The sequence below is a fragment of the Macrobrachium nipponense genome, chromosome 35 (assembly GCF_015104395.2).
Source record: "Macrobrachium nipponense isolate FS-2020 chromosome 35, ASM1510439v2, whole genome shotgun sequence".
Taxonomy (NCBI): Eukaryota; Metazoa; Arthropoda; class Malacostraca; order Decapoda; family Palaemonidae; genus Macrobrachium; species Macrobrachium nipponense.
In genome coordinates, this window is record NC_061096.1 from 43,244,884 (window position 1) to 43,270,563 (window position 25,680).

Below are 25,680 nucleotides of genomic sequence, written 5' to 3' on the forward strand. Positions count from 1 at the left end.
AGACGATGTAGTGTTGTCAATTTCGTCTGCGCTAGATAAGAAATCTACTTCAGATTTACTGGCACAGTCTACTAAGAGACCTAAAGCTCCTGTGGACTGTTCCTTCGGTTTCTCCTCTGGCCCAAGCGCCTTTTCGAGGGAGAAAACCCAAGCGCTTCTTTCGGCCGAAATCGAATTTGCGACCTCAGTCTAAGGCCTCGGCCAAGGTTAACAAACCTTCCAAATGAAAGCTCGGTTCTTCATGCACCAGTGGGAGCCAGGCTGGCTCTGTTTTGGGAGGAATGGGAAAACAGAGGAGCAGAAGCCTGGGTAGTGCAAGTACTCAAGTTCGGCTATCGTATTCCTCTCGTTTCACCTCCCTCGCTCTCACCTGTGCCAATTCCATTCCAGGCATACTCTCCGGGCTCAGACAAATTTCTGGCGCTAGCCGCAGAAGTGGAAGCGCTTGTTTTCTCAAAGAAGCGATAGAACAGATAGAAGGGGATTTTCCTCCAGGCTTTTACAATCGCCTTTTTGTAGTTCCCAAGTCATCAGGGGGCTGGAGGCCGGTTTTGGATGTGAGCACCCTGAACTTGCATGTCCAGAAAACAAAATTTCATATGGAGACCACTCGGTCGGTTCTGGAGTCCATCAGACAGGGGGATTGGATGGTCTCTCTGGACATGCAAGACGCTTATTTTCACATTCCGATACATCGCGAATCTCGGAAGTACCTGAGGTTCATGTTCGAAGGCAAGGTGTTTCAGTTTCGGGCGCTTTGCTTCGGACTAGCGACCGCTCCTCAAGTTTTCACCAGGGTTCTATCCCCGATAGGAAGCTGGCTACACATATTAGGAGTAAGAATCTCCCTCTATCTGGACGATTGGCTTCTCCGGTCGGAATCAGAGAGTCGGTGCATGAAGGACCTTGGAACAACTCTGGATCTTGCCAGAAAGTTAGGAATTCTGGTCAACAAACAGAAGTCCCAGTTGGTTCCATCTCAGAGCATCCTTTATTTGGGGATGATTCTGAATGCTCAAGTTTTTCGGGCTTTTCTGTCCCCGAAGAGGGTTCAAGGCTGTCTGGAGACAGTTCAGGAGTTCTTGGACAAAAAGGTAAGTTCTGCCAATCAGTGGATGAGGCTCCTGGGCAAATTGACGTCAGTGGAGAAATTTGTGACGTTGGGAAGACTGCACATGAGACCTCTGCAGTTTTTCCTGAGAGCCTCTTGGTGCAGGAAGACACAACCAGACTCGATTACCTTTCCTGTCACAGATCAAATAAAAGAGGACCTAAGGTGGTGGCTCTCTCGAGCAAGGTTGGAAGAAGGGTTAGATTTACGACCCATCCTCCCGAACCTACAGTTCTTTTCCGACGCATCGGACACAGGTTGGGAGCCCTACTGGGAAATCAACGGACTTCAGGAGCTTGGTCGGAGAAGGAGAAGAAGTTCCACATAAATGTAAAGGAAACTGTTAGCAATTTTCTTGGGGCTCAGACAGTTTCGGAGCTTAGTAGAAGGTCGAGTAGTGGCAGTGCATTCTGACAACTCCACGGCTCTCTCGTACGTGCGGAAACAGGGGGGGACTCAGTCTTTCTCTCTGTACGAAGTAGCCAAGGATCTCCTCCTGTGGTCAAACGAAGCGAAGGTTCAGCTAGTCCCGAGATTTGTTCCGGGAAAGATGAACGTCCTGGCGGACGAGTTAAGTCGTCAACAGCAAGTGTTACCTCTGGAGTGGACTTTGGACAAACAAGATTTGTCAGAAACTTTGGCGCCTTTGGGGACGACCGTCAATTAGACCTATTCGCGACATCAAGGAACAACCGTCTTCCTCTCTTTTGTTCTCCAGTCCCCAGATCCTCTAGCTTGGTCGGTGGACGCAATGCTGTTGGATTGGTCGGGTCTGGAAGCTTATGCATTCCCTCCGTTCGGTCTAATAAGAGAGGTGCTGAACAAGTTCATGTCGCACAGCAATGTAACGCTAACGTTAATCGCTCCCTTTTGGCCCAGGAAAGAGTGGTTCCCGGACCTTCTCCAGTTGTTAGTAGACTTCCCCAGACTTCTTCCTCCAGAGAAGTGGCTTCTCAAACAACCTCACTTCAAGAGGTTCCACCAAAACTTGTCCGCTCTAGCTCTGACAGGGTTCAGACTGTCCGGAATCTTGTCAGAGCGAAAGGATTTTCAAGAAGAGCTGCAGAAGCTATCGCTCGTTGTAGGAGAGAGTCTTCTAACAAACTCTATCAAGGGAAGTGGAGAATCTTCAGAGAGTGGTGTAGAAGTGCTAAAGTCTCTACTTCTGCGACCTCTTTAACAGAAATAGCAGATTTTCTTCTATTTCTTAGGAACTCTAAGAAACTGGCTCCTTCGACGATCAGAGGATATAGAGCCATGCTCTCTTCGGTTTTTCGACATCGAGGTTTGGATATTTCCTCTAATTCAGATCTGTCGGACCTCATTAGGTCTTTCGAAACCACTAAGCTCCCGCAAGATACAGTGGCTTGGAACTTAGATGTGGTGCTTAAGTTCCTCATGGGGCCACCGTTTGAGCCTTTGAAGTCGGCTTCACTCAGGAACTTGACTAAGAAGGCACTCTTTCTTATTGCACTAGCTTCTGCTAAGCGTGTCAGCGAATTGCACGCTATAGACAAAAGAGTCGGTTTCTCTCAAGGCAATGCTGTATTTTCGGTATCTTTGACCTTTCTAGCCAAAAATGAGAATCCTTCTAACCTTGGCCTTGCGAGGAGTTTTGTGGTAAGGAACTTATCTGATTTGGTTGGACATGAGGATGAAGAAAGGCTCTTATGTCCAGTCAGGGCTATTAAGCAGTATCTGTTTGCCACTAAGGGTATTAGAGGACAATCTTCTAAGCTCTGGACTTCGGTTCAAAATCCCTCTCGTCCTCTTTCTAAGAATGCTATATCGTTCTTTATTAGAGAGCTTATCAGGGAAGCTCACTCGCAGTCCGAGAACGACAATCTTTCCGTTCTGAGAGTTAAAGCTCACGAGGTTAGAGCAGTGGCAACTTCTTTAGCATTCAGAAAGAATTTATCTTTAGCTTCGATTCTTCAGAGCACGTTCTGGAGATCGAATTCGGTTTTTGCGAGTCATTATCTCAAAGAGATAGAAACGGTTTTCGAGAATTGTAAAACGTTAGGTCCGGTGGCGGTTTCTGGCATGGTGTTGGGAGAAACGGCACAGGGATCGTCACCTCTATGCTAACTTTTCACCTTGAATAGGTTGTCGAGTTCAAGGGAAGCTGGGGTACTGAGTACCTGGGATACTCACCAGTCTGTTAGGTCAGATTTTACAATGGTTGGGTATATATGTTTTTAAATCTGGTGTTGGTGACAAATGTTTTGTATGATTGAATTTCTGGTCTTAGCCCAGGGCAAGGGCAATCTTTGTTGTTACTATCCTCCGTCAGTCAGCCTTGACTCGCTTGAACTACTGAAGGATTCCACTCCTGTAGAGGCTAACTTTGGTCAAATTCCAATTCCTCTACAATAGTAAGAAGAGCACCGACCAGAGGCAGTAACAGTCTGCTGTAGCTCTCTTACAAGGTAAGGTACAACAGACACCTTGAGTGTTTACTGGTATTGCAATAAATGTAACCATTTAAAAATACTAGTGGTCCACTGAATCCCACCTTCCCATAAATGTGTAATCAGCTCTATAATTGTTCGGTAAGACACTACAATAAAAATGAAATTTTCATTATTAAAATGAAGTTTTATTGTATACTTACCGAACAATTATGATTATACCCACCCTCCTCCCCTTAGGTGGACGGACGGGCAGAAAGAATTGGATTCACCTGGGCAGTTGTACCTGGTTCTCCCGCGAGTGGAGGGAGATGACGTCATCACCACCAGTGTTGGCGACGCCGACGCGCTAAATTTGAATTTAGTATCCTGCCGCTCGTGGAAATCACGGCTCTATAATTGTTCGGTAAGTATACAATAAAACTTCATTTTAATAATGAAAATTTCATACTTCTTGTTTTGCTGTACTGATGTCCTCAGATTGGCTTTGTGGCTATTGAAATTGGTGGGGGTAAGGTGGACTAGTTGAGAGGTAGATTTGCTCGTGAATAGTGTTTATAGCCAACGAAAAGCTCTACATACTTAAAAGATTTTCTTGTTCATTTTTAATGTTTGTATGTTTTTATGGTGATTATCTTAAAGCTAATATATAGTACTGATTTTTAGAAAAATTCTTTAAAAAGAGAATCATGAGACAACATCAAACTGCATTTTCTCAAGCCCTTTTCACAATGGACAGGTAAATGACTGAAGGGGTTGTTTAACAATAATGTCCATCTCTTAGTTATCCTAACACAAATGATGATGATAATAGCAAATGGAATTTCTGTCTGTATGACATTAAAACTTTTATTCCCATTAATATTAATAAAAAGTATGAGCTAAGTAGAAAATTATGCATTTATCCATAACATGTAATAATTGTTATTGCAATGAATGGAGTGTAGGGAATAACCTCTACAGTATTTTCAAGAGGGAATACACGAAACCTCTTAATATAAATGATTGTTATCAATGGCAAATGAATTAAGTTTACCATATGGGTATGGTTAAAAGTCTACACCTAGTTTGGGAGTCCCTCACTTTCTATTGTTTGTTGTGGAATTTTCTGTCCCTAGTTGTGTTTAATTTTGATTCATCAGCAGTGCCTAATTCTGTGTGTGTGTGTGTATGTCTGTGTCTCATGCCAACCATACCTAAAGACTCCTCCCACCCTATTCCCCCTTTAGTAAACACTGTTACCATATAATCTTTCGAAGTAAGTCTTTCAAGATGGTGTAACAAATGGATTTGATTGCATGGTGTAGGCCAGAGTTTCCCAAACTTTTTTCAGGCTGGTGCTCCCTGGGCTTCCACATGGATTCCTAGTGCCCCCACCCCCCCACCCAGATTCACATGTGAAGATTTTTTTTTGGCTTTAAATTGAGAACAACAATATTAAACATAAAGATGTATTTCACAAATGATACTTAGGTAATTTTTAAACCATTTTATTTGGTCTTCGCAATTACTGTTAATGGGATGAGTGTACTCTCCACATCAGGCTGGAACTCTAAGAAGTTGTTGATCCCCAAGTTCAGTAATTTTAAGTCCGTTTCTTTACTTGCAAGGAAGCAAGGCAACTGCACTGAAGCCCTGTTCTACCGAATATGATGTTGCAAAGGCAATAAAATACATCTTCACCTTGTTCCATAATACTGGATAGAAGTCAGAGGTATTTTCTTTTTTTAGTAACCAAAAATCTTGATATGATTCCTTGAACTTTGGCAATTCCAATGTCTTTTTTTGACCTTTTGTATTCCTTTACTTTATGCTTAGTATTTTATTATATACATTTTGTCAGATTGGTAAAAAAAAAGCTCGATATTTATTGCTTAAAATTAAATGCTCTTAATGCCACCCTTTGGCCCGCCAACCGCCCCCTTTTGCTTCTTAATCAGTTTTGTATGTTTTATTCCATAGATAAAACTGGAGCCATTTGTCAAGCCTGAACCAGAAGACTGGCAACCAGTGGAAGCCATAACAGATCCAAGCATATATACCTCTGAGCCAACGACACCATACTTATCACCTACATCTGTTAATGCTTCAGGAATGTGCAATATGAAGGAAAGGGACATTGGGCATTCCCAGTCTAGTGATTTTATTGGACCTCCACAGCTGTTTCCAGGGCCATCAGGATTACATTCTGTGAGTGAACAGTCTGTGGTGTTAAAAATATGAAATAGCCAAAATTTAAAAAAATTTTGATTTTAGTCAAGATGGAAATCAATCATTAAGAACGTGGGACATAATTATTTTATCATTATGTAGTCATCTGTCTAAGCATTTAGAAGATATTTTTTGTGCTGATGAGATGGACTGCACATGTTCTTACAAATATTTTCTTTATCCTATATCCATATTACTTGAGGACTAGGAAAATTGTGTCTTCTCCCATGACACAAAGAGAAGTAAGAAACTGAAATGGGCAAGAAGATATTGTATATACAGGACTGGGTTAATGCTGTGTTGTGAATAAATTTGATTCATGTGGCACTATATTTCATGTAAGCTGAAATGGAGTGATAACATTTTCAGTAAGTATATCATGATGACCAAAAATTATTTTATAGTATACTATTACAAAACAAATACCTATTTCTTACTCAGGCTACATCATGGGATCAAGGAGTGGCTGCAGCTCCATTGCCAAGTGAAGAATTTGTTCAGTATAGAGGGATGATATCCCATGGTACCATGAGTCCAGTAAGTATACCCTGGCTTGTCACCCCGTAATTGTTATTGGTATTACTATTTATAAGTTTGTTATTTTTTATGATTTGTATTGTATACACTTATTTCCTTGCTTATACAATCATATTTTACTTGATATCAGTGAGATCTTGTCTGACTGACTGTAATTGGTACTTGCACTTTATGACAAACCTTTTACTATACAACAGGATGTTGTCCCCCAGTTTATCATCATACTGCAGTTAAAACTGCACTACACTGATATGCACAGCTTACATCCCTCACGGTGTGCTACTTACACCTTCATCGTATTGCATGGTGTAGTGTAGTTGTATTTTAAGTTTAATGCCTCTGGATAAATTTTTTGCTGTATGTAGAGCAGAAATGACTTTATTTGTGATGTTATAAGCGGCATTGTAGTCTCTGTTGACAAAGGTCCTCCAATTGGGCAAGTGAAAGTATCTTGCGTTAGGTTGCCGTCGTTTGAATGATTACTCCTGGTGGAGTAACAAAGTAACCCCTTTATAATGTTTTGTTTTCATAATTCATCACAATTTCTTAGTCATTTGAGAGCTTTTCCTTTGTTGATTGGACATATTGTAAGTGCCTAAAATTTGAATATTGTATAGTACCTAGTTTCCTTTGATTGAAATTCATTTAAAATTTATATCATATTTGATGTTGGTTGTTTAGTTTTAGCTTCATCTGATTCACTCCCACTAGGTCCCAGGTTACCTCCGCTTCATCTGCTACTGACTGATTTTAGTTCAATGCCCAAAGCTTGGACCCTTATGTTTTAGTTGGACATCCCTTCTAGGGAAAGACTAGACTTCTGCTCTTACAGTCTTTGTTATCCTCTTTTCTCCTTGGCTTGTATCTTCATCTTCCTATTCGGGCTATTTATGATTTACGAGTTTGTACTTAATTTTTGTTTTGTTATTGAATATGTAACATGTTTTTCATACAAATCCATTAATTATCACTGTAACCTTCTCGACTTCCCCCACTTTTTGTTGAGGTTGGCATGTAGGTACAATGACGAGTTAGGTATAGTCATCTATCATCTATGTTGGATCCTATTCTTTCAGGATTTAGCAGTTCAGGGTGTTCTGGAACAAAACAAGCTGATTTATGATAAATTGGTTTGCATTAAACATGTATTTCATTGTGTAAAAACCAGAGGTTTAGTATTGTACACCCAGGAGTAACGTATGAGTGGAATATTGGAAGTGATGGAACTGGCACAGGACAAATGTTGATGCCCTAAGCATCTCCTGGGGTGCTGCAAGGAGGTGCTCCCATAATAGTCACTGATACTTTTCCTGCAGTTGCAACAACTAAATGAGGTAGCTGATGATGATGAGATGGAGTAACTGTTCTTGTTTGTGAGGGATAAAAATGAAAATTTGAAAACTCAAGATTTTTATTTTTTATGAATTTATAATCATCTTCATGCTACTCTGTTTTCTGGTACCATACAAGTACAAGGGTTTTGTATTTATAGAACACTAAAACTGCTTGAAATTTTGAATTTTACTTGGACATGTCAAAAACCAAAAAAAATTGGAACCTTCAGAGATGGAAAGTAGCAAAAACATCTCTCCTTCTTATTTTTTATAACTATTTGTGTTATGGAGAGAGTTTCCTCAGTGCAATGTATGCCTAAGAAGGACTGATCTCATTCTTAAGTATACTTCTCAGACTTAAGTAATTATGTGCCCATGACCTCACAAACTTTAAAAATCGTGTGTGTGTGTGTGATCTTTCAAGGAGAGCTGGAAACCAGTTAAAACTAGATAAAAAGTTAGTTAACCAGGTAGTTAACAGGTGGAGAAGAGGAGGATGAATCGGGAGTATTCCTTACTCAAAAACTGCCGCCTTCACTGTATGTTTAATCTTGCTGTATTTAAAGTCTCCTTCTTTCAAGGCAGTCTTGGTCAAATGTTAGTATTTGGCCAAACTTTCCCTGTCTGGGTTAGCAAGGAAGCCTCTCCTTGCTAAACCCAGACAAGACTTCTTCCTGTAAGAAGTGTCTTCTCAGCCCTTATGACAACCTTCCTCTGGTGATGCCAAGGGATACTATGGTTGACTACCTTGTAATTAAGTTTTGGCTGGTTCCCAGCTGATAATGAAAGATATATAAAAGGCTCTGATTTGTATACCTAGGAAAAATATAATTTGTTATTCAAAATTTTTATATCGGTATCTTACACTGTATACAGGGTTGCAATAAACTGAAAAAGTTATGTTGTGTGAAAAGGTATCCCTCTTCAGGCAACTTTCTGTTGATGACGTTTGACCTTCCTGAGCTAGGTCTTGGTCTACAGTATTAACTTTTCTTGATGACTGATAGGGCTATTTAGCAAAGTTTATTTGCCAAGTACACTGTAACAGTGAAATGTTATTTTATAGAGATCTAGTTTTAGAAATCTGGTATTGTTTATTGTTTATATCTAAAATTTTGTAAGACAGAAATTTATTTTAAAAATTGTCATTTTGTTCATGAAACTTACTTGGCAGATATATATATAGCTGTATTCTCCGAAGTCCGACAGAATTTCAAAACTCGCGGCACACGCAGTGGGCGGCCAGGTGGTAGTACCCATTCCCGCCGCTGGGAGGCGGATATCAGGAACCATTCCCATTTTCTATTCATATTTTTTCTGTCGCCGGTCGGTAAACACCTGTTTACAGACCTCCGCCCAGGATTTTTGGATTTGACTCGTTATAAGTATCTGGATTGACTTTTGGTTTTGACTCTGGATTGTTGGATTGGCATACGCGATAGTGGACTGTTTTGGATTTGGATTGGCTTTTCTATGAACGTGATGTCGGGATCAAGTTCAGTGAGCTTCAGAGTGTGTGTGAGAAGTGATTGCAAGTGAGGCTACCGAAATCATCGGTAGACCCCCACCACAGTATGTATGGGTGTAGGGGGCATGTTTGTTTGCTGGTTGATCGTTGCATTGAATGCAAAAGTTTGACTGAGGATGAATGGAAGGTGTATGAATCCTATCGCCGTAAGTTGGAGCGCGATAGGATCAGGAGGGCTTCCTCCAAGAGCGGTTCTACGAAAGGTAAGGGAAGTAACATTTCTCCTATTCTAACACCAGTAGAATTTGCTTCACCTAATCCTGTGTTGTTGCCTGAGGGCCCTAGTTCTGTGTCTGGAGAAGGTAATGCCCTTTCTCTGATTCTAGAGTCATTACGCACTCTAGAGTCCAAAGTGTTGGCCCTTGAAAACGGCTCGAGTAAAGTGTGTGATCGTGCCCCTAGTGTTGTGGAGGGGGCGTCAGATCGGCCCCATAATGCCTCTAGGTCTAGACCTCTGTCGAACTCCCAGAACTCAGGGAGTGGGCATGGTCGAAAGCCGCAAGAGGGTTACGGGGGCTCCCACCGATCTGGCGTCCCTTCGGCAGGACCTGTTGCTACTTCCCAGGCTGCCAAGGAGCGTGCTCAGGCTCGCATCCTAAGGACTGTTTTTCGTCCTCCGAGGCGCCCTCCCCGCGCAAGGGGTGGAGCGCTCGGAGTGACTCGCGTGCGTTTGAAAAGGACTTTTCCTAGGGAGGACGCTTTACGTCTCTCTCTCCGCTCTCGTTGCGGTCTTCGCCTGCGTCGTATGACGCGTTTCCTCCTCAGAAGAGAGGTAGGACGTCGTCCGAGGACGACGCTGAGAAGCGCTTCTCTCGCGCCTCGGAGAGGCAGGTTGCTGTTCCTTTGAGAAGGAAGGAGGCGTCCCCCCGCCCCTCGTCTTCTCGCAGGCGCAGCCCTTCACCTCCTCTCGGTTCTTCACCTACGAAGAGTATTCTTGCGTCGCTTCAAGACCAATTGTCGGCCTTAATGGCTCGGAAGACTCGCCCAGCAGCAGTTGAGCCTAAACGTAGGAAGGACGCTAGACTGCCTGTCAAGAGGACGAGGCAGTCTCCTTCTCCGTCTCTCGTTCGTCTCTGTACGCCACCCGCACGTCAGGACGCTTTGAGGACGCTCGACAGGACGCCTTGGAGGACGCTTTTGAAGACGCTCGGCAGGACGCTTTGGAAGACTATCGTCGGGATGTTTTGCTTGACGCTTTGCCTGTGGAGAAGGCTTTCGAGAGCGCTCAGAAGGACGCTTTGAAAGCGAAAGCTGGACGCTTGAGCGTGAAACGTAAGGACGCTCCTCGAGAGAGACTAAGAGTAACCTCTCTTGACGCGCAGCGCGGTCAGGACGCTCTTCGTGGTTCGAGCTCTAAAGATCGACAGAAGGTCGGTCGCTTTGAAGAGGCTGATTTTAGTCTTCTCGAAAGCCTTTGTTGAAGGCTAGACCCATTGGGCGCACGCCCTCTCCAGAGGTTCAATCTCCTTTGCCTCTTCGGGAGGAAGGAGAGCTTAGTAGTCCGGCGGACTCAGTGGAGGAAGAACAGCCGTCAGTTTCGTCGGTTTCCGACTACAAGGTGCTGGTTCGTCTGTTACGTTCTTTGTTTGGTGAGAAGTTCCAGCCTGCAGCTCCTAAGTCTCCTCCCTCTCAGTTTTCGTCTTCGAAGTCGGGCAAGGTTTCGGAAGTGGTGGAGATGAAGACTTCCTTGTCCACTAAGAGAGCATTCAAGAAATTGCAGGATTGGATGGAACGTCGGAAGGATCAGGGCAAGTCGACTTTCGCCCTTCCTCCTTCAAGACTCAGTGGGAAAGGCGGCATTTGGTATGAGACCAAAGCTGAAGTAGGAGTTAAGATCCCGTCTTCTTCCCAAGGGGACTTTGCTAGTCTGGTAGACGCCCAGAAGAGATCCTTTTTTATCGTCCGCTAAGATTTCATGGACACCAACGGAGATCGACCATCACATGAAAGGTCTGTTAAAGACTCTGGAAGTCTTTAACTTCCTAGACTGGTGCCTAGGAGTCCTGGATCTTCAATCTAGGAGTCCTGATTCTTTGAGTCTGGGGGAGCTGTCCAATGTGTTGTCATGCATGACAAGGCCGTCAGGGATGGTTAGGAAGAGTTAGTGTTCATTTCGGCACTGCTTTCCTCAAGAAGAGAGCGCTTTTCTGCAATTTTACAGCGAGGTCTGTTTCTGCATCGCAGAAAGCAGAGCTTCTCTTTGCACCTCTTTCGAGCCATCTCTTCCCCCAGGCTATGGTAAGGGACCTGGCAGTGAGCCTACAAGAGAAGGCTACCCAGGATCTCTTGGCCCAGTCTTCAAGACGTCCCGCAGTCCCTACCATGTCGTCGTCTGGACGACCTCCTAGGAAGGTTAAACCCTTTCGTAGCGCGCCTCCCTCGAGAGCTGCTCCTCGAGGGAGAGGACTTGCAAGAGGAAGAGGTTCCTTCAAACCTAAATCCTCTAAGTGAGAAGAAAGTCCTTCAGATGCCTGTCGGAGCCAGGCTAAAGTTCTTTGCGGGTGCGTGGAGAGAGAGAGATACAGATGCGTGGTCCCTCAAGATAGTGGAAGGGGTACAAGATCCCCTTTGTGGACCCTCCTCCTCTTTCTACGACTCCCAGAGATCTTTCCCCGTCGTATCAAGGGGAGAAACATCAGGTTCTTTTAGATCTTTTAGATCAAATGATCATGAAAAGAGCGGTGGGGAGCAGGTCTTAGACCTGGGGTCACCAGGATACTACAACAGACTTTTCCTGGTACCAAAGCAGTCGCGGGGGGTCGGGCGGGTGGCGTCCAGTCTTGGACATAAGCAGCCTGAATCTTTTCGTAGAAAGAAAAAATTCAAGATGGAAACACCTCAGTCGGTTCTAGGAGCCTTAAGACCGGGCGACTGGATGGTGTCCTTGGACCTACAGGACGCATACTTTCACGTGCCCTATCCACCCTCTTTGTCAAGAAACTGTTTCTGAGGTTTATGTTAAGGGACAAAGTTTGGCAATTCCGAGCCCTTTGTTTCGGTTTAAGCACACCGGCTCCGATGGTATTTACCATGCTCATGAAAAACGTAGCGAGATGGTTACATTCTGCAGGAATAAGAGTGTCCCTGTATCTCGACGATTGGCTGATCAGAGCATCGTCAGAAGAAAGGTGTCTGAAGGACCTTCACTTCACTTTGGCCTTGGCGAAGTCCCTGGGACTTCTGGTCAACCTCGAAAAGTCGCATCTGACCCCAACACAGTCCATCGTGTATCTGGGGATTCAGATGGATTCAAGTGGCTTTTCGAGCGTTTCCGTCCCAGGAACGACAGCAGCAAGGCTTAGAGAGAGTTTCGGCCTTCCTGGGGAAGGAAGCTTGCTCGGCGAGGGAATGGATGAGTCTGCTGGGAACCATTTCCTCGCTGGAAAAGTTTGTTTCCCTGGGAAGACTACACCTCAGACCTCTCCAGTTTTTCTTAGCAGACGAATGGAGAGTCAGAGAGGATCTGAATGCGACCCTTTTCATCACCAAATCGGTGAAGAACCATCTAAGATGGTGGCTAGATCCTCGGAAGTTTCGAGAGGGGTTGTCTCTAAAGCTTCTGAGCCCAGACCTAGTGTTGTTTTTCCGACGCCTCGGTGTTCGGGATGGGGAGCAACACTGGGAGGGGAGGAAGTGTCAGGCACCTGGAGGGGGGGAACAGGTGTCCTGGCACATCAATGTAAAGGAACTAGCGGCGGTTTTTCTGGCGCTACAGTTCTTCCAACAAAAGGTTGCAGAGAAAGTAGTCCAAGTCAACTCGGACAACACCACAGCCCTTGCGTACCTAAAGAAGCAGGGAGGTACACACTCCCGTCCTCTTTTTTTATTTAGCGAGGGAGATTCTGCTGTGGGCAGATGCGAGACGGATAAGGATCCTGACGAGATTTATCGCAGGAGTCCAGAACGTCAGAGCAGACCTTCTCAGCCGACAAGATCAGATCCTGCCGACGGAATGGACGTTGCACCAGGACGTTTGTCGAGAGCTCTGGAGACTGCAGGGGGGTGTCCGTTAGTCGACCTATTTGCGACGTCGAGGAAACAAAGAGGTTGCCTCTTTATTGCTCCCCTGTGCTGGATCCGGGAGGCAGATCGCGATAGACGCTCTGCTCTGGGACTGGACGAACCTGGACTTGTATGCCTTCCCGCCATTCAAGATCATGGGGGAAGTAGTAAGGAAGTTCGCGGCATCGGAGGGGACGAGGTTGACCCTGATCGCCCCGATGTGGCCCGCGAAGGAATGGTTCACAGAGGTAATGTCATTCATCATAGACTTTCCGAGGACGTTGCCCTGGAGGAAAGATCTACTCAGACAGCCCCACTTCGCAAGATATCACCGAAACTCTCCGCTCTGGGTCTGACTGCGTTCAGACTATCGAAAAGCTGGCCAGAGCGAGAGGTTTTTCTAAAGCAGCTGCAAAGGCGATCGCCAATGCTAGGAGAACGTCCTCGAGAGCTGTTTACCAGTCGAAGTGGGCTTCCTTCAGGGCATGGTGTAGAAAGGAGGGAATTTCCTCTTCCACTACCTCTGTGAGCCAGATAGCTGATTTCCTGCTATTTTTAAGGAATGTACAGAAGCTAGCTGTCCCGACCATCAAGGGATATAAGAGTATGCTGTCGGCAGTCTTCCGTCACAGAGGACTAGACCTGTCTGATAACAGGGATCTTCACGATCTCCTGAGATCATTTGAGACATCCAAGATACCTCAGACGAGGCCTCCTTCTTGGAACTTGGATTTAGTCCTTAGACTGTTAATGTCGAGTCCTTTCGAACCTCTACATGAAGCGTCTCTTTAGGAACTTGACGAAGAAGGCTCTTTTCCTAACTGCTCTGGCGACGGCGAAGAGAGTTAGCGAAATTCAGGCCATTTGTAAGAGAGTGGGCTTCAAAGGGGACAATGCTGTCTGCTCTTTGAGTCCCACTTTCTTAGCAAAGAATGAAAACCCGTCGAACCCTTGGCCAAGGAGCTTTGAAATCAAGGGTATGACAAGCCTTGTGGGCCAAGAACCTGAGAGAGTCCTGTGCCCTGTCAGGGCTCTAAAGTTTTATGTCCACAAGACTAAAGAAGTACGAGGTCCCTCAGATAATCTCTGGTGTTCGGTTAAACGACCCGATATACCATTATCTAAGAACGCATTGGCGTTCTTTCTGAGGGACGTCATTAAAGAGGCTCATTCGTCTTCCACACAGATCGATTTGAGCCTCTTGCGAGTGAAAGCTCACGAGGTCAGAGCTGTCGCAACCTCGCTTGCCTTCCAAAGGAACATGTCGATCAAGGACATCCTTGACGCCACCTTTTGGAGGAGCAATTCAGTATTCGCCTCACACTACTTGAGAGATGTGAGAACGATATACGAGGACTGTTGTTCTCTTGGGCCATACGTTTCTGCAGACACAGTCTTGGGGCTGAAGGTAGCTCTCTCCCTATCCCTTAGTTAGGTTTAGGTTAGTTTTTGTTAGTTGTTGTGGTTTTTGGTTGTGGTGAGGTTTTGGTGAAGACCTCCCATCTCTTAGCCTAGTGTTCAGGGGGTCTTGGATAGTTGGTCAGGTGGTGGTCAGTTGCTTCGTTGCCCTCATTTGTATGGCTCTATGCTCTTGTCACATTGAGGTCACGTCCCCGTTGACAGAGCATCCAGAGCGCACCAGCACTACAGGTCTCCACCTGGCTGGCAACTCTGATTAAGCACAAGCAGGCTGAAGTGACAGTAATCACAGAGTCTACTTTGCTAACAGGTGAGGAACAGGTGTATATCATCTACTTAATTTAAGTTTCCTACAAATCCTATTCTGTCTCTTCCCACCATCCGAAGGTGGGATTCAGCTATATATATATCTGCCAAGTAAGTTTCATGAACAAAATGTTATTGTTATAATACAATTAAGTTTGTTCATACTTACCTGGCAGATATATATAATTAAGTGCCCACCCACCTCCCCTCAGGAGACAGTGGCACTGATAAAATATGAATAGAAAATGGGAATGGTTCCTGATATCCGCCTCCCAGCGGCGGGAATGGGTACTACCACCTGGCCGCCCACTGCGTGTGCCGCGAGTTTTGAAATTCTGTCGGACTTCGGAGAATACAGCTATATACATATATCTAGCCATGGAGGGGGGGGTAAGTATGAACAAACTTAATTGTATTATAACAATAACATATTTTGTAATATAGAACTTACTTCAGGACCTTGGCAAGTTGTAAAGGGATATTATGAATTACTTGCAATTCTAACAGTGCGTTATGTGTCCAGCCATATTTCTACTTTCCCTGTATTAAGCAAGAGTTTTTTTTTCCAGAGAAAAACTGGCCGCCCAACATCTGATATTTGGAATCATTACAAAACTGAGAAAAGAAATGGAAAAAACTTTGTGATATGTATTTATTGTACAACGCAGAAATATGGATATCCTAATGCCACTAAAATGAAAATTCACACTGCAAAATGCAATAAGTGTCCTGAAAATGTAAGAAAACAGTACAAAGAGGAATTAGCTCAAACAGTTGCAAAGTCAGAAGCAAGTAAATCTCTAGCTATAAAGCAAGTTCCTCCTGTGGAGTCTCAAAGGTATTCTTAAAAATTTTCTTGTGATTATGTTTCATATGATTATTTCTCTTTATATGAGTATTTTCCCTCTTAAAAAGAACAAACCATATAGTTTACTCATGCTGTAACATAAGAGTATTGTGTGTTGTCTTGGAGTTGAATTATTCACTAGACAATTGTAGACGAGTATCTTACCACAAAAATGAACCTTCCAGCCATCTCTGCCACATATTTTCTGCCTGGCTGTCCTATACATCTGAGAGAGAAGGTTGGGGGGCCACCAGTACATAAGCTTAATGGACCAAGCTCAGAGCAAAGCATTGGCTAACAGTCATGTCATGCTGCACAAGAGACTCATGTAGGCAATTGCTCACACAAATGCTGCAATCCCAAAGTGATCAGGAACCACAGGAAGTACTGATGTATCTCTAAACCCCTGTGGAGAAACGGGAAGCATGAGGCCTTGGCAGAGGAAGACCAAAGGTTGTGAGCAAAAGAAGGGAAGACAAGGAGGTTGCAACCTCATTCTTGCACTACCTTGCTCTGGTTTACACTATTTTTGAGGACAGTGTTACACTAGGAATGTGAAGAAACACTGGGTGTAACTGCACCATTTCGCCAGCAGCAACAGCAAAGCCTTGCTGATCCATCTGAAGAGATCTTTAAAAAAATTAATAAAAACACAAGTATTTCAATATCTTCTTTTCTTAAACAGCCTGATAGTGGTACTATTCACAACAGAATAAAGTGCTTTAGTCTTCTCTGATATCCAGCATCTCTGATTGAGGGTTTCAAATTGGTTACTTTCTGCATCCTTCCTCTGGGATGGCACCAAGAATTGTATAGCTTATGCTTATGTTGGGCTTAAATAGTGTCTTCGATAAGGTTAGTTTATGCTTATGAGAATGCAAACCCTCTTCTTTTACATGGAAGTATTTCCCATCATGGTTATTGGTAGAGAGCTTCCACCTAGGAATCTGTCTGTGTCCAACAATGTCCACTGCAATGTTAGTGGCTTATAGGGCAAGCACTTTCACGCCCTCAAACAAATGTGGAACCCATAAGAAAGTTCAGAAGTGGGATTTATGTAAAAGATTTGGTGTACAGGATACAGTCAATCCCTCGTATTTGCAGGGTCAGGGACCACAACTACCTGCAAATACCAAAAATGCATGATATCTTGTCATAGTACCTCCAAAATGTTTACAACTGCTGACATTAATAATTCGAACACCAAATACGCACACCTTAAACTATCATCCTAAAACAATTTAATATCATTTCAGTCATCTTGAAGCATTACTCAAAGGAAAAATGAATGTGTACCAATTGGATGGTAGGGATTCCTCCCCTTCCATCAGTAGCCAACTACCAATATCCATCTTGTTTTTAGTTAAACGGCCAGCTGCAGCTTTAGCGGAAAGTAAATCCCTTATGTAATGACCAAAGGTTTAGAGTATACGTATATCCAGATGATTGACAGTCAAGCCTACATCCATCCGGCTAAGTGGGAAACTTCGTAACAGTAAAAGATTGGGAATAGCAAGAATTGTGGAAATCTTACCTAATTTACTATATTTTCCTTTATGAATTGATATGTGAAAATTAGTAAATCTTTTATCATAAAAAAATATATTTAATCACAAAACATAAGATGAAAATACAGTACTAATTAGTGAATAGTATTGCTCTACAAAAAAATTCACGAATTAGTCAATTTTCAGTGAAATATTTGGAAACATGTTCCACAGTAAAATCCGTGAATAACTGATGCTATGAATGATGAACCATGATCTTAACATTGGGTTACCTAAGGTTGCAAATGTCATTTGTAATGCAGTTGGGAGGTTGTGGTAGGATACCTGCTGAAGAGATTAAATCGAAAGTATTTTCTTGCATCTGTCTAGTGAACGGTTCTACTCTTGGCTACAAGGTCTGGAGGACATGTCGGAGCATAAATGAGTATTTTTCTTTGGCTTTATTTGAGCCTCCACTTTCATTAAAATATTTAGTGTAATAAATTCATGTATTCACAGAAATTGCATCAGATTTTGCAGCAAGTATATTGTATATCAAGAAGACCATAAAGGAATTACTTCTTGGAAAGTCTTGTTTGTGTATAGCTGAAATTATTTGAGACATGTACTGTATTATCTTTCCTCAGTGTATTACATGTCAGTTTTGAAGGTCAGTGTTATATTATTATTTAATGCAATTTTAACATTTAATGTTATATTGGTTCCATTTTTACATTATTATTTTTCATGCAAAAATCAATGCATTATCATTACATTAATCATTTTCATGGATAAAACAATGTGAACCGTAAATGGTTTACCTTAATAAAAAGTAATGATTGTACTGTATGTTCATACTTCAATGTTCCTAACCTCTTTTGAATTATTCATCCCATTAGTCAAAGCCTGCAGGCTACAAAGATTGTAGTGCATACTATCAGAAGACATCTTGACTTAAGGAGTGATAAATGAATATTTTAATTTGACTGAATATCCTAATAGTTCTTGAAAGAATAACTTTTTATCGTGCATTATTTTTATCACTTGAACAAATTTTCAACTTCAAGTAACCTGAGATTCTAATATCATATGACATCAAAAGGTGTCAAAATAGAAAATTCAAAGCAGAAAGCCTAAGTCCAACTCCCCTAAAAGCAGGTGATGTTAAAAGAGAATTATCTCTAATCCACTTAAAAATAGTACGTACAGTGCTACCCAACTTTTTCACAGGGATAAGTTCCAAAACCCACCACAGAAAGGCAAAACCCCTCTAAAAACACTTATAACTGCTTGTTAATGCCAAATACTATGTACCCCTCAAACTAAAATGCTTATGACTGCCTATTTTAATAGTTTATTGCTTAATTTAATAAAAAAAAAAAAAAAAAAAGCGAACTATTGATAATTTTGGTTACAGCCCACAGAAAAATTTGTGAATTGGTGAAAGTTCCTGTGGAATTGAGAAAAATGTTTCATAAAAATCCATGACAATGTGAAGTGTGGAAAAGTGAGGTGCAAAAATGAGGGGTAGCGTTGTAATCATAAAGATTTTTGTGACTACTCTCCAAGGCGGTCAAAGAAAAACTGATGCATCACAGGGTTCTATGCCTGGTTGGTGACCAGCTTCCACCTCGTATATGTATGAATTGCCAGATGCCACAGATCCTTACTTTACAATCTTTTATTGTTTTGAACTGGGTTCTAGCTGGTGCAAGATCATCCTATTGTTAAGACTTCAGGTTTTTTAGCTATGAAAAATACAATTTGATTAAAAAATTTTGTCATGTTGGCACAAAAACATATTTATATACATAGCAATAAAATTTTGTAGACAAAATTCAACATTTTATCATGAAAAATAAATTTACAATAAAAAACCAAAATTGATACTGTTACTTACTTGATGGTGAGGCACTGTAGAAGTACAGTATCATGAGCTAGAACGGTGCTCTAAACTCATGCCATCTAAGCAAAAGAGTGCATGAAGCCAAGCATTCTTAAGGGAACCCTGGAGTAAAGTCAGGAAAGTTAGGGGTTGTAGTTCTGTGCCATTAAAATTTGTTGTGTCATTACAATGGACAAAACCTGTGACAGCAACCATATTCCTCGTAACTGAAGTGGATCACCCTCTGGAAACAACTCTGAAAAAACATGACGGGTGGAAAAGTAACCACAACTCCAGTGACAACTAGGCAGCAAATTTTATATCAAAACATAGAGAAAAAAAGATGAATTAATTACCACTTAGCAGCAGTTGATATTGAAGAGATGCAAAAAAAACTCGGAAGCAAAAGTATACCAAAGATGGTGATTGAGAAGTATAAATGGTTGCATAGTATGAATGGTAAAAGTACTGTATTAAGAAATGAAAACAAGAAAATTTTATAGTATACAGTATCAAGAAACATTTGCTATAGAATATTTAGAAAATGTTATAAGCATAGAGTAGGAGAACTGATCACTAATAAAATAACTAAGAGCTCAACAAAATGTACAAAACATTAATTGTTGTATATATCATCTCTGATGAACACATTTGTACTAAGTCACTTGGAACTAAATACAAACAAAACATTACAAGAAAACTTATGAATAAATTTGTCAAGATAAAAATTGGAATGGTAATTAAAATTCATGTATGATCATAGCAAAATATTAATTGAAAACATACAGGATAGAATACACACACATATTGCATTCTTCACTGCTATACAATTTGCAAACCATAAATGAAAATGTGTACAAAATAAGCTATATGGTAAAAGTTATACATAAAGATTATATAAACCACATAGAGGGTAATATTTCTTCAGCAAGAAATACTGTCAAATTGTAAATGACACTAAAGCAACGTTCTAAGCATGGATTAGAGATAGTACAAAAATTCACACGGCACATATTGCAAGTCGAATGGGGATCTGTAACAGAAGAAGCCAAAAACCTGAACTTCCGGACACATACCCTGACATGCCTTGGAACTCTTGGAGGAATCCATGATAAAAGGCTACTCTCCAAGGCAGTCAAAGAAAGACTGATGCGTCACAAGGTCCCAAGCTCGGTTGGTGACCAGCTTCCACCTCATATACACATGGTTGCCAGATGCCACAGATTCCTTGCTTTACAATCTTTGATTCTTTTAAACCAGTTTCCAGCTGGCGCTAGAAGATGATCTTATTGTTAAGACCGAAGGTTTGTTCCTTGCACGAACAAGTGTAAGGAAAAAGAAAAATAATCAGGATAAGGATTAAAAAATAACATTAAAACAAACATTTAGTGCTGTATACTACACAGAGGTCAAACAAAATATACACACAAGTGCATTATATATGATGGTCTGTGAAAAGGCTGTAGAACTGTAACAAAACTAAGTTACTAAATTAAACAAGGACTGCTATGTGTAACAAACAGCAACAACAATGCTTATAATACTTAGGATAAAGCAAAGTGATAAGTGAAAACTGGAGTAATGGAAGAAATATTTATTTCTCCAGAATAAAGTATATTTAATTATTGATCAAAAGCTGCGCAGTTACTTTATACCAATAAACAAGCTGCTACTTAACAGCTCTAACTTGGTATCAAAGTGCTAAAAATCCAACTACATTGGAAATTTAATGATTCCTTAGCCAAGGACTTCAGAAAACCAAGAAAGTATTTATGTTAAGTTCCTTGCTGAGTATCCTCTTTAACATCGATAGGGGTCACCAACTGGTGAAGAAGTCCACCACACTAAAAGAAACACCCTTCACCATCAAAGGAAACTCCTTTAGAGAACAATTATTCTTTTATTCTCATGGCAAATGAAAAATGAAAGCAAAAAAAAGCATCAAAGAATAGTAGATCATAAATACAGTAGAATAAACTCTAGCTTTGTAGCAAACTGCTAATAGCTCACTATTTATACAATAACTCAAGCTGGCTAGAAAACCCCACAACTTACAGTAGCTCTGAATGCCGTCCAAGATCCTTTGGTCCCCACAAGCCAGCTTGAGTTATTGTATTAATAGTGAGCTATAAGCAGTTTGCTATGAAGCTTGAGTTTATACTACTGTAATTTGATTTTTTACTTGATGCTTTTCTTTGCTTTCATTTTTCATTTGCCGTGAGAATTAAAGAATCCTCTTGTTCTCTAAAGGATTTTCCTTTGATGGTGAAGGGTGTTTCTGCTATACCCTATCGGCTCCTTCATGGCGATTTAGGCGTGGTTTCCTCCGTTGCCGGCGCTGCCACATCAAATATTCCAAGTCAACGTTTTATGGTATATTAAGGCAGCATAAGTTATACAACACAAATATAATTGGTTGTTGATTAATTTTGGCAATTATTAAAAGCCCTTGTAATTTTCTAGCATTTTACAACAATAAAACAACAAGTTTATTCTTGAATGTGGCAAAAAAAATTTTCCAGCGCTGCCAGTTCTTCTCTCAGGTGTTAAGCTGACCTCAGGGCATAAAGATGTCAAACAGCCCGCACCTCCACAAGGGAAGCTCGTCAAAACACTCACTGTCACTGACTCATTAAAGAGTCTGTCGCCTTACAAACAACATGGAAAATGTTATGAACATAGCTGCCGATAATCTTATTTGTGTAACCTTTGTACATTTATGCTGCGTTCTCTTATCTGTCTACTCTACATACACAATCCTTTTCAAATGTCAATAGCTCTATATATATATATATATATTGATATATATATATATAATATATATATATATATATATCTATATATATATATATATATATATATATATATATATATATATATATATATATATAGATATATATATATATATATATATATATATATATATATATATATATATATATATATATATATATATATATAATATATGATATATATATATAGTATATTATATATATATATATATATATATATATATATATATATATATACATATATATATATATATATATATATAGATATATATATATATATCTATATATATATATATATATATATATAGTATATATATCATATATACTACTATGTATTTCAGTACACAAAAATCAAGTAAATTAAAAGTGCGCAACTCCAGTAGCTTGCGATAATCACAATAAAGGTCCAAAAAGAGATTTAATTAGGCCTATATGAAAAAGGGACACTTGGAAGAATGGAAATATTTTTGAAGGAGTGTCGAGGCAATAGGAAACCCCCAGAAGTATATTGCTCCCAGGAGACATTAACAAACGCCAAGAAGGTTAGACTTCCTTGACAGACACACAGATTAAAAGGGGTAAATGGGAAAGGTAGGCCTTTAAAAACTCGAGAGAAGTAGATTTGGCAACGTAGGAGACAACGCCTAAATCGCCTTGAAGGAGCCGATAGGGCATAGTGTGGGGGACTTCTTTACCAGTTGGTGCCCCCTATCAATGTTTCTGAGATTTTTGAGCCATAACACTGGGTTATAGTATGAATAATGTGAAAAAAATAAATTTTATTTTCATAAAACATTCGATAAATATGTTCAATAACCAACATTTTTTCCTTATACACATGCTTATTTATAATTTCAAAAAGTATATTAACTTTTCAATTTAAACTAATATTTATTCAGCATTTTGACTGTTATCTGGAATGTTCCATTCCACATTATCATTATAAGAGGATTCTCCAACTGAGTTACAGTCTTGGTTGTCATAAGTAATGTTCTGAAAAAAATAGTGTGGGTTAGATTGTTTTGATGGCTTGATTCCAGCATCAATAAGTTCTCTCCTAATTGTACGGGAACTGATGTCAATGTTGAATTCAGCGAGGAGACTCCTCAGCTTCTCAGATGAGGCATTAGGATTAGCTTTTGCTAACATAAGCAGCTTTGCACGTTCTTCATCACTTAGCTTCCTCCATTTTTTTGGATGGGCTCTCTTCATGGCTGGAAATGGTTCCTGAAAGTAAAGTACGACTGGTGAGTTATATTCTAAAGGTTTTAAACTGCAATATAAAATATTTACTCACATGTTTCTTAATGTCAGCTAAACTGCACTACTTGGCCAAACTCCCACCCCTTAAGTTAAGAAAACCCTTGAATTAGGCAAATCTGGTACATACACATAAATGTACTAATATATTATTATTTTTACTCCTTTAAGTGCCTTGAATATCTTAAATGCCAGCCTTCAATAAGACATTTAAGGTGCAAAAATATGCCAAAAGACCTCTTGTTCCATACATATCTATCAAAAGGTATGCTCAATGCAGTCAGCTGCTAGTCATTTCACCTAGTCTGATTCAGTGGAATCCACTTTGGCATTCACATCAATAGTTTTGGTTTACCCATTTCCACAATTATTTACTCAATTGTGGCCACAAGATCTGTAGAATGAGAATGACTTTAATTCCTCAGTTTGTTTGTATGGTGCTTTTACATTGCATGGAACCAGTGGTTATTCAGCAACGGGACCAGCGGCTTTACGTGACTGACGAACTACGTCAAGAGTGAACTTCTATTACCAGAAATACACATCTTTCACTCCTCAATGGAATGGCCGAGAATCGAACCCGCGACCACCGAGGTGGGACGCTAATACCATACCAACCACGCCGCTGAGGCGCTCTCAGGGTCTAAATGAATGTGAAGCTTATTAGCTACCACAGAATTCCATTCAGTTGGCAATGCTATCTTTTCACAAGATTCCCTATGCTTACCCTAGCTGCAGCTTAGACTCGAGTTCCTTTCTTAATGCCATATGCGCCTTTCTTGGGACAGCTTGTTTTTGCAATGAATTTTACTATATTTTGGTGATACAGTGCAATTTCATCTCTAAGTGGTCATTATGAAGGTGGAGGGTACCATAAAGATTCATGAAGGCAGTGATATTACACTACCTGAATAAATGATGATTTGAAGTAGCTGGCAGGTGTATCATGAAAATTTAAGATTTTTAATACTGGAGACCATTAGTGATCAAGACTAAGCCATATGCTATTTACACCTGTCAAGGAGATCACTAAGGAATGCAAAAATATATATTTTTTAAACAAAATTGATTTTCTTTATACAAACCCATGACATTAACATGGCCTAATTCATGCCCTCCACAAATTCCCAGACAACATAATCCACAACGGAAGAAAAAATAGAGTTAAAAAATTATAAATTTATTTAAACCAGACTCCTGAAAGATGTAAATGATCATTAGGTAAACTTCCTCTCTCTCTCTCCCCACATACAGTACTGCTACTTTATTTTAAATTTTGTAAAGACACTTTCACATTAATACAAATTAAGTAAAATACAATTTGTATGTGTAATAGTGTGGACTATGAATGTTCAACATTGTTGGAGATGGTGCTGAAGACAGGGTGAAAAAGGGGGAAGTAGAAAAAAAAGCTTATAAATGCTCATTAAATACATAATGACCAATCCATAATTAGTATTAAGTTTTACAAAAGCTGAAAACTAGCTGCCTTTTACTTACGTAATATATAAAACCCTAAGTATTATCTGAACCAAAGAAGTAATATATACATGACATTAACACTAAACCTTCTCTTCATTTGGCTCAGATTTTCATACACTCATATACACATTAGAAATATCTTCATGATTATAGAACTCTGCTAGGAAAACTGAATACTAAAGTATATAATATAATTGTATATCACTTTATTAAAAGAACACAGTATCTATTCTGTAGTGTATTATCAAACATTACATCAGTCTAAAGGTGCGTCCACACGGTCGAACAATGTCCGACGGATAAACATTGTTACCAGTTAACAATTGCCTGCCGGTCTTTGCCTTGTGAGCAGAGTAAAAACAGTGGTATACAACCTCATCTGGTATCACTGTTTGTTGCCAGATCTACTTCTATCGTTTTAGCGCTTATGACGCCATCCTGCATTGACTATGATATGGTAACAGTGTTTGTCCATCGGACATTGTTCGACCGTGTAGACGCACCTTTACACATCTTGTGGCTTTACACAGGTACTGTTAGTATTGGTTAATTTTCTTCCTTGTACAGAATAATCAATATAGGAAATATAATGCCCGAGAGAGAGTTGAACTAGATTCCAAGTCGATGTCACTGATAGAAAACAATCAAGTTCAACATTCTATTTACCCTTAGTACACATTAATTTATAAATACAGTAAGGTAGTGAATATGGATAATGTATGCATATTTTACAAAAATGAATCACTGGTGAAATTTTACATCTTGTACAAAAATATTCTCAGAAGTATCTAAATAATTTACTAATGATAAAATTTTATAAGGAATTGTAATTCAAAAATATAACAGAGTCCTTGACTTAAGAAGAGGGGTAAATTTGTATGAATGAACAATGTAATGAAATATATTTCAAGAAATACAGAATACCTACACTTTACATCCCAAGGGACTCTCAGGGCATTATAAAATGGCTCGGCTACAAAGTGTGACTGCACCCTTCAGTCTTCTTCAATAAGTACAGTACGTATGTTACTCAAGAAGTGTAAACATTTTCACTGATATAACAAAAAG

The 25,680-nt window shown here is 40.4% G+C and overlaps 2 protein-coding genes and 1 long non-coding RNA gene across 14 annotated transcripts in view; 1 reads left to right on the plus strand and 2 right to left on the minus strand.

The window, feature by feature from the left end:
• Positions 1 to 18,038, plus strand: part of LOC135208698 (protein abrupt-like) — a 35,874-nt gene extending 17,836 nt beyond the window's left edge. For both annotated transcript variants that reach the window (XM_064241157.1, XM_064241158.1), the window contains 3 exons: positions 5,485 to 5,712; positions 6,175 to 6,270; positions 15,429 to 18,038. In XM_064241157.1, coding sequence (XP_064097227.1) covers positions 5,485 to 5,712; positions 6,175 to 6,270; positions 15,429 to 15,707 — 603 coding nt within the window. In that variant the 3' untranslated portion in view covers positions 15,708 to 18,038. The remainder of the gene's footprint in view (positions 1 to 5,484; positions 5,713 to 6,174; positions 6,271 to 15,428) is intronic.
• On the minus strand, positions 15,628 to 21,865 carry LOC135208700 (uncharacterized). The gene is made up of 2 exons (XR_010313204.1): positions 20,155 to 21,865; positions 15,628 to 19,334 (listed from the first exon to the last, which is right to left on the minus strand). It is a non-coding gene; the product is annotated as an uncharacterized LOC135208700 (long non-coding RNA).
• A 358-nt stretch (positions 21,866 to 22,223) lies between these two features.
• Positions 22,224 to 25,680, minus strand: part of LOC135208701 (longitudinals lacking protein, isoforms H/M/V-like) — a 49,291-nt gene continuing 45,834 nt past the window's right edge. For 5 of the 11 annotated variants that reach the window (XM_064241165.1, XM_064241160.1, XM_064241162.1 and 2 more), the window contains exon 5: positions 24,308 to 25,680. This exon is cut by the window's right edge and continues 1,235 nt beyond it. Coding sequence is in view for 1 of the 11 variants with exons in the window: in XM_064241166.1 (XP_064097236.1) it covers positions 22,762 to 23,097 (336 nt within the window). In the remaining 10 variants the exon portion in view is untranslated. Of the gene's footprint in view, positions 23,098 to 24,305 lie in introns of those variants that run through there. The other 6 variants (XM_064241175.1, XM_064241174.1, XM_064241178.1 and 3 more) reach the window with 3 other exon arrangements.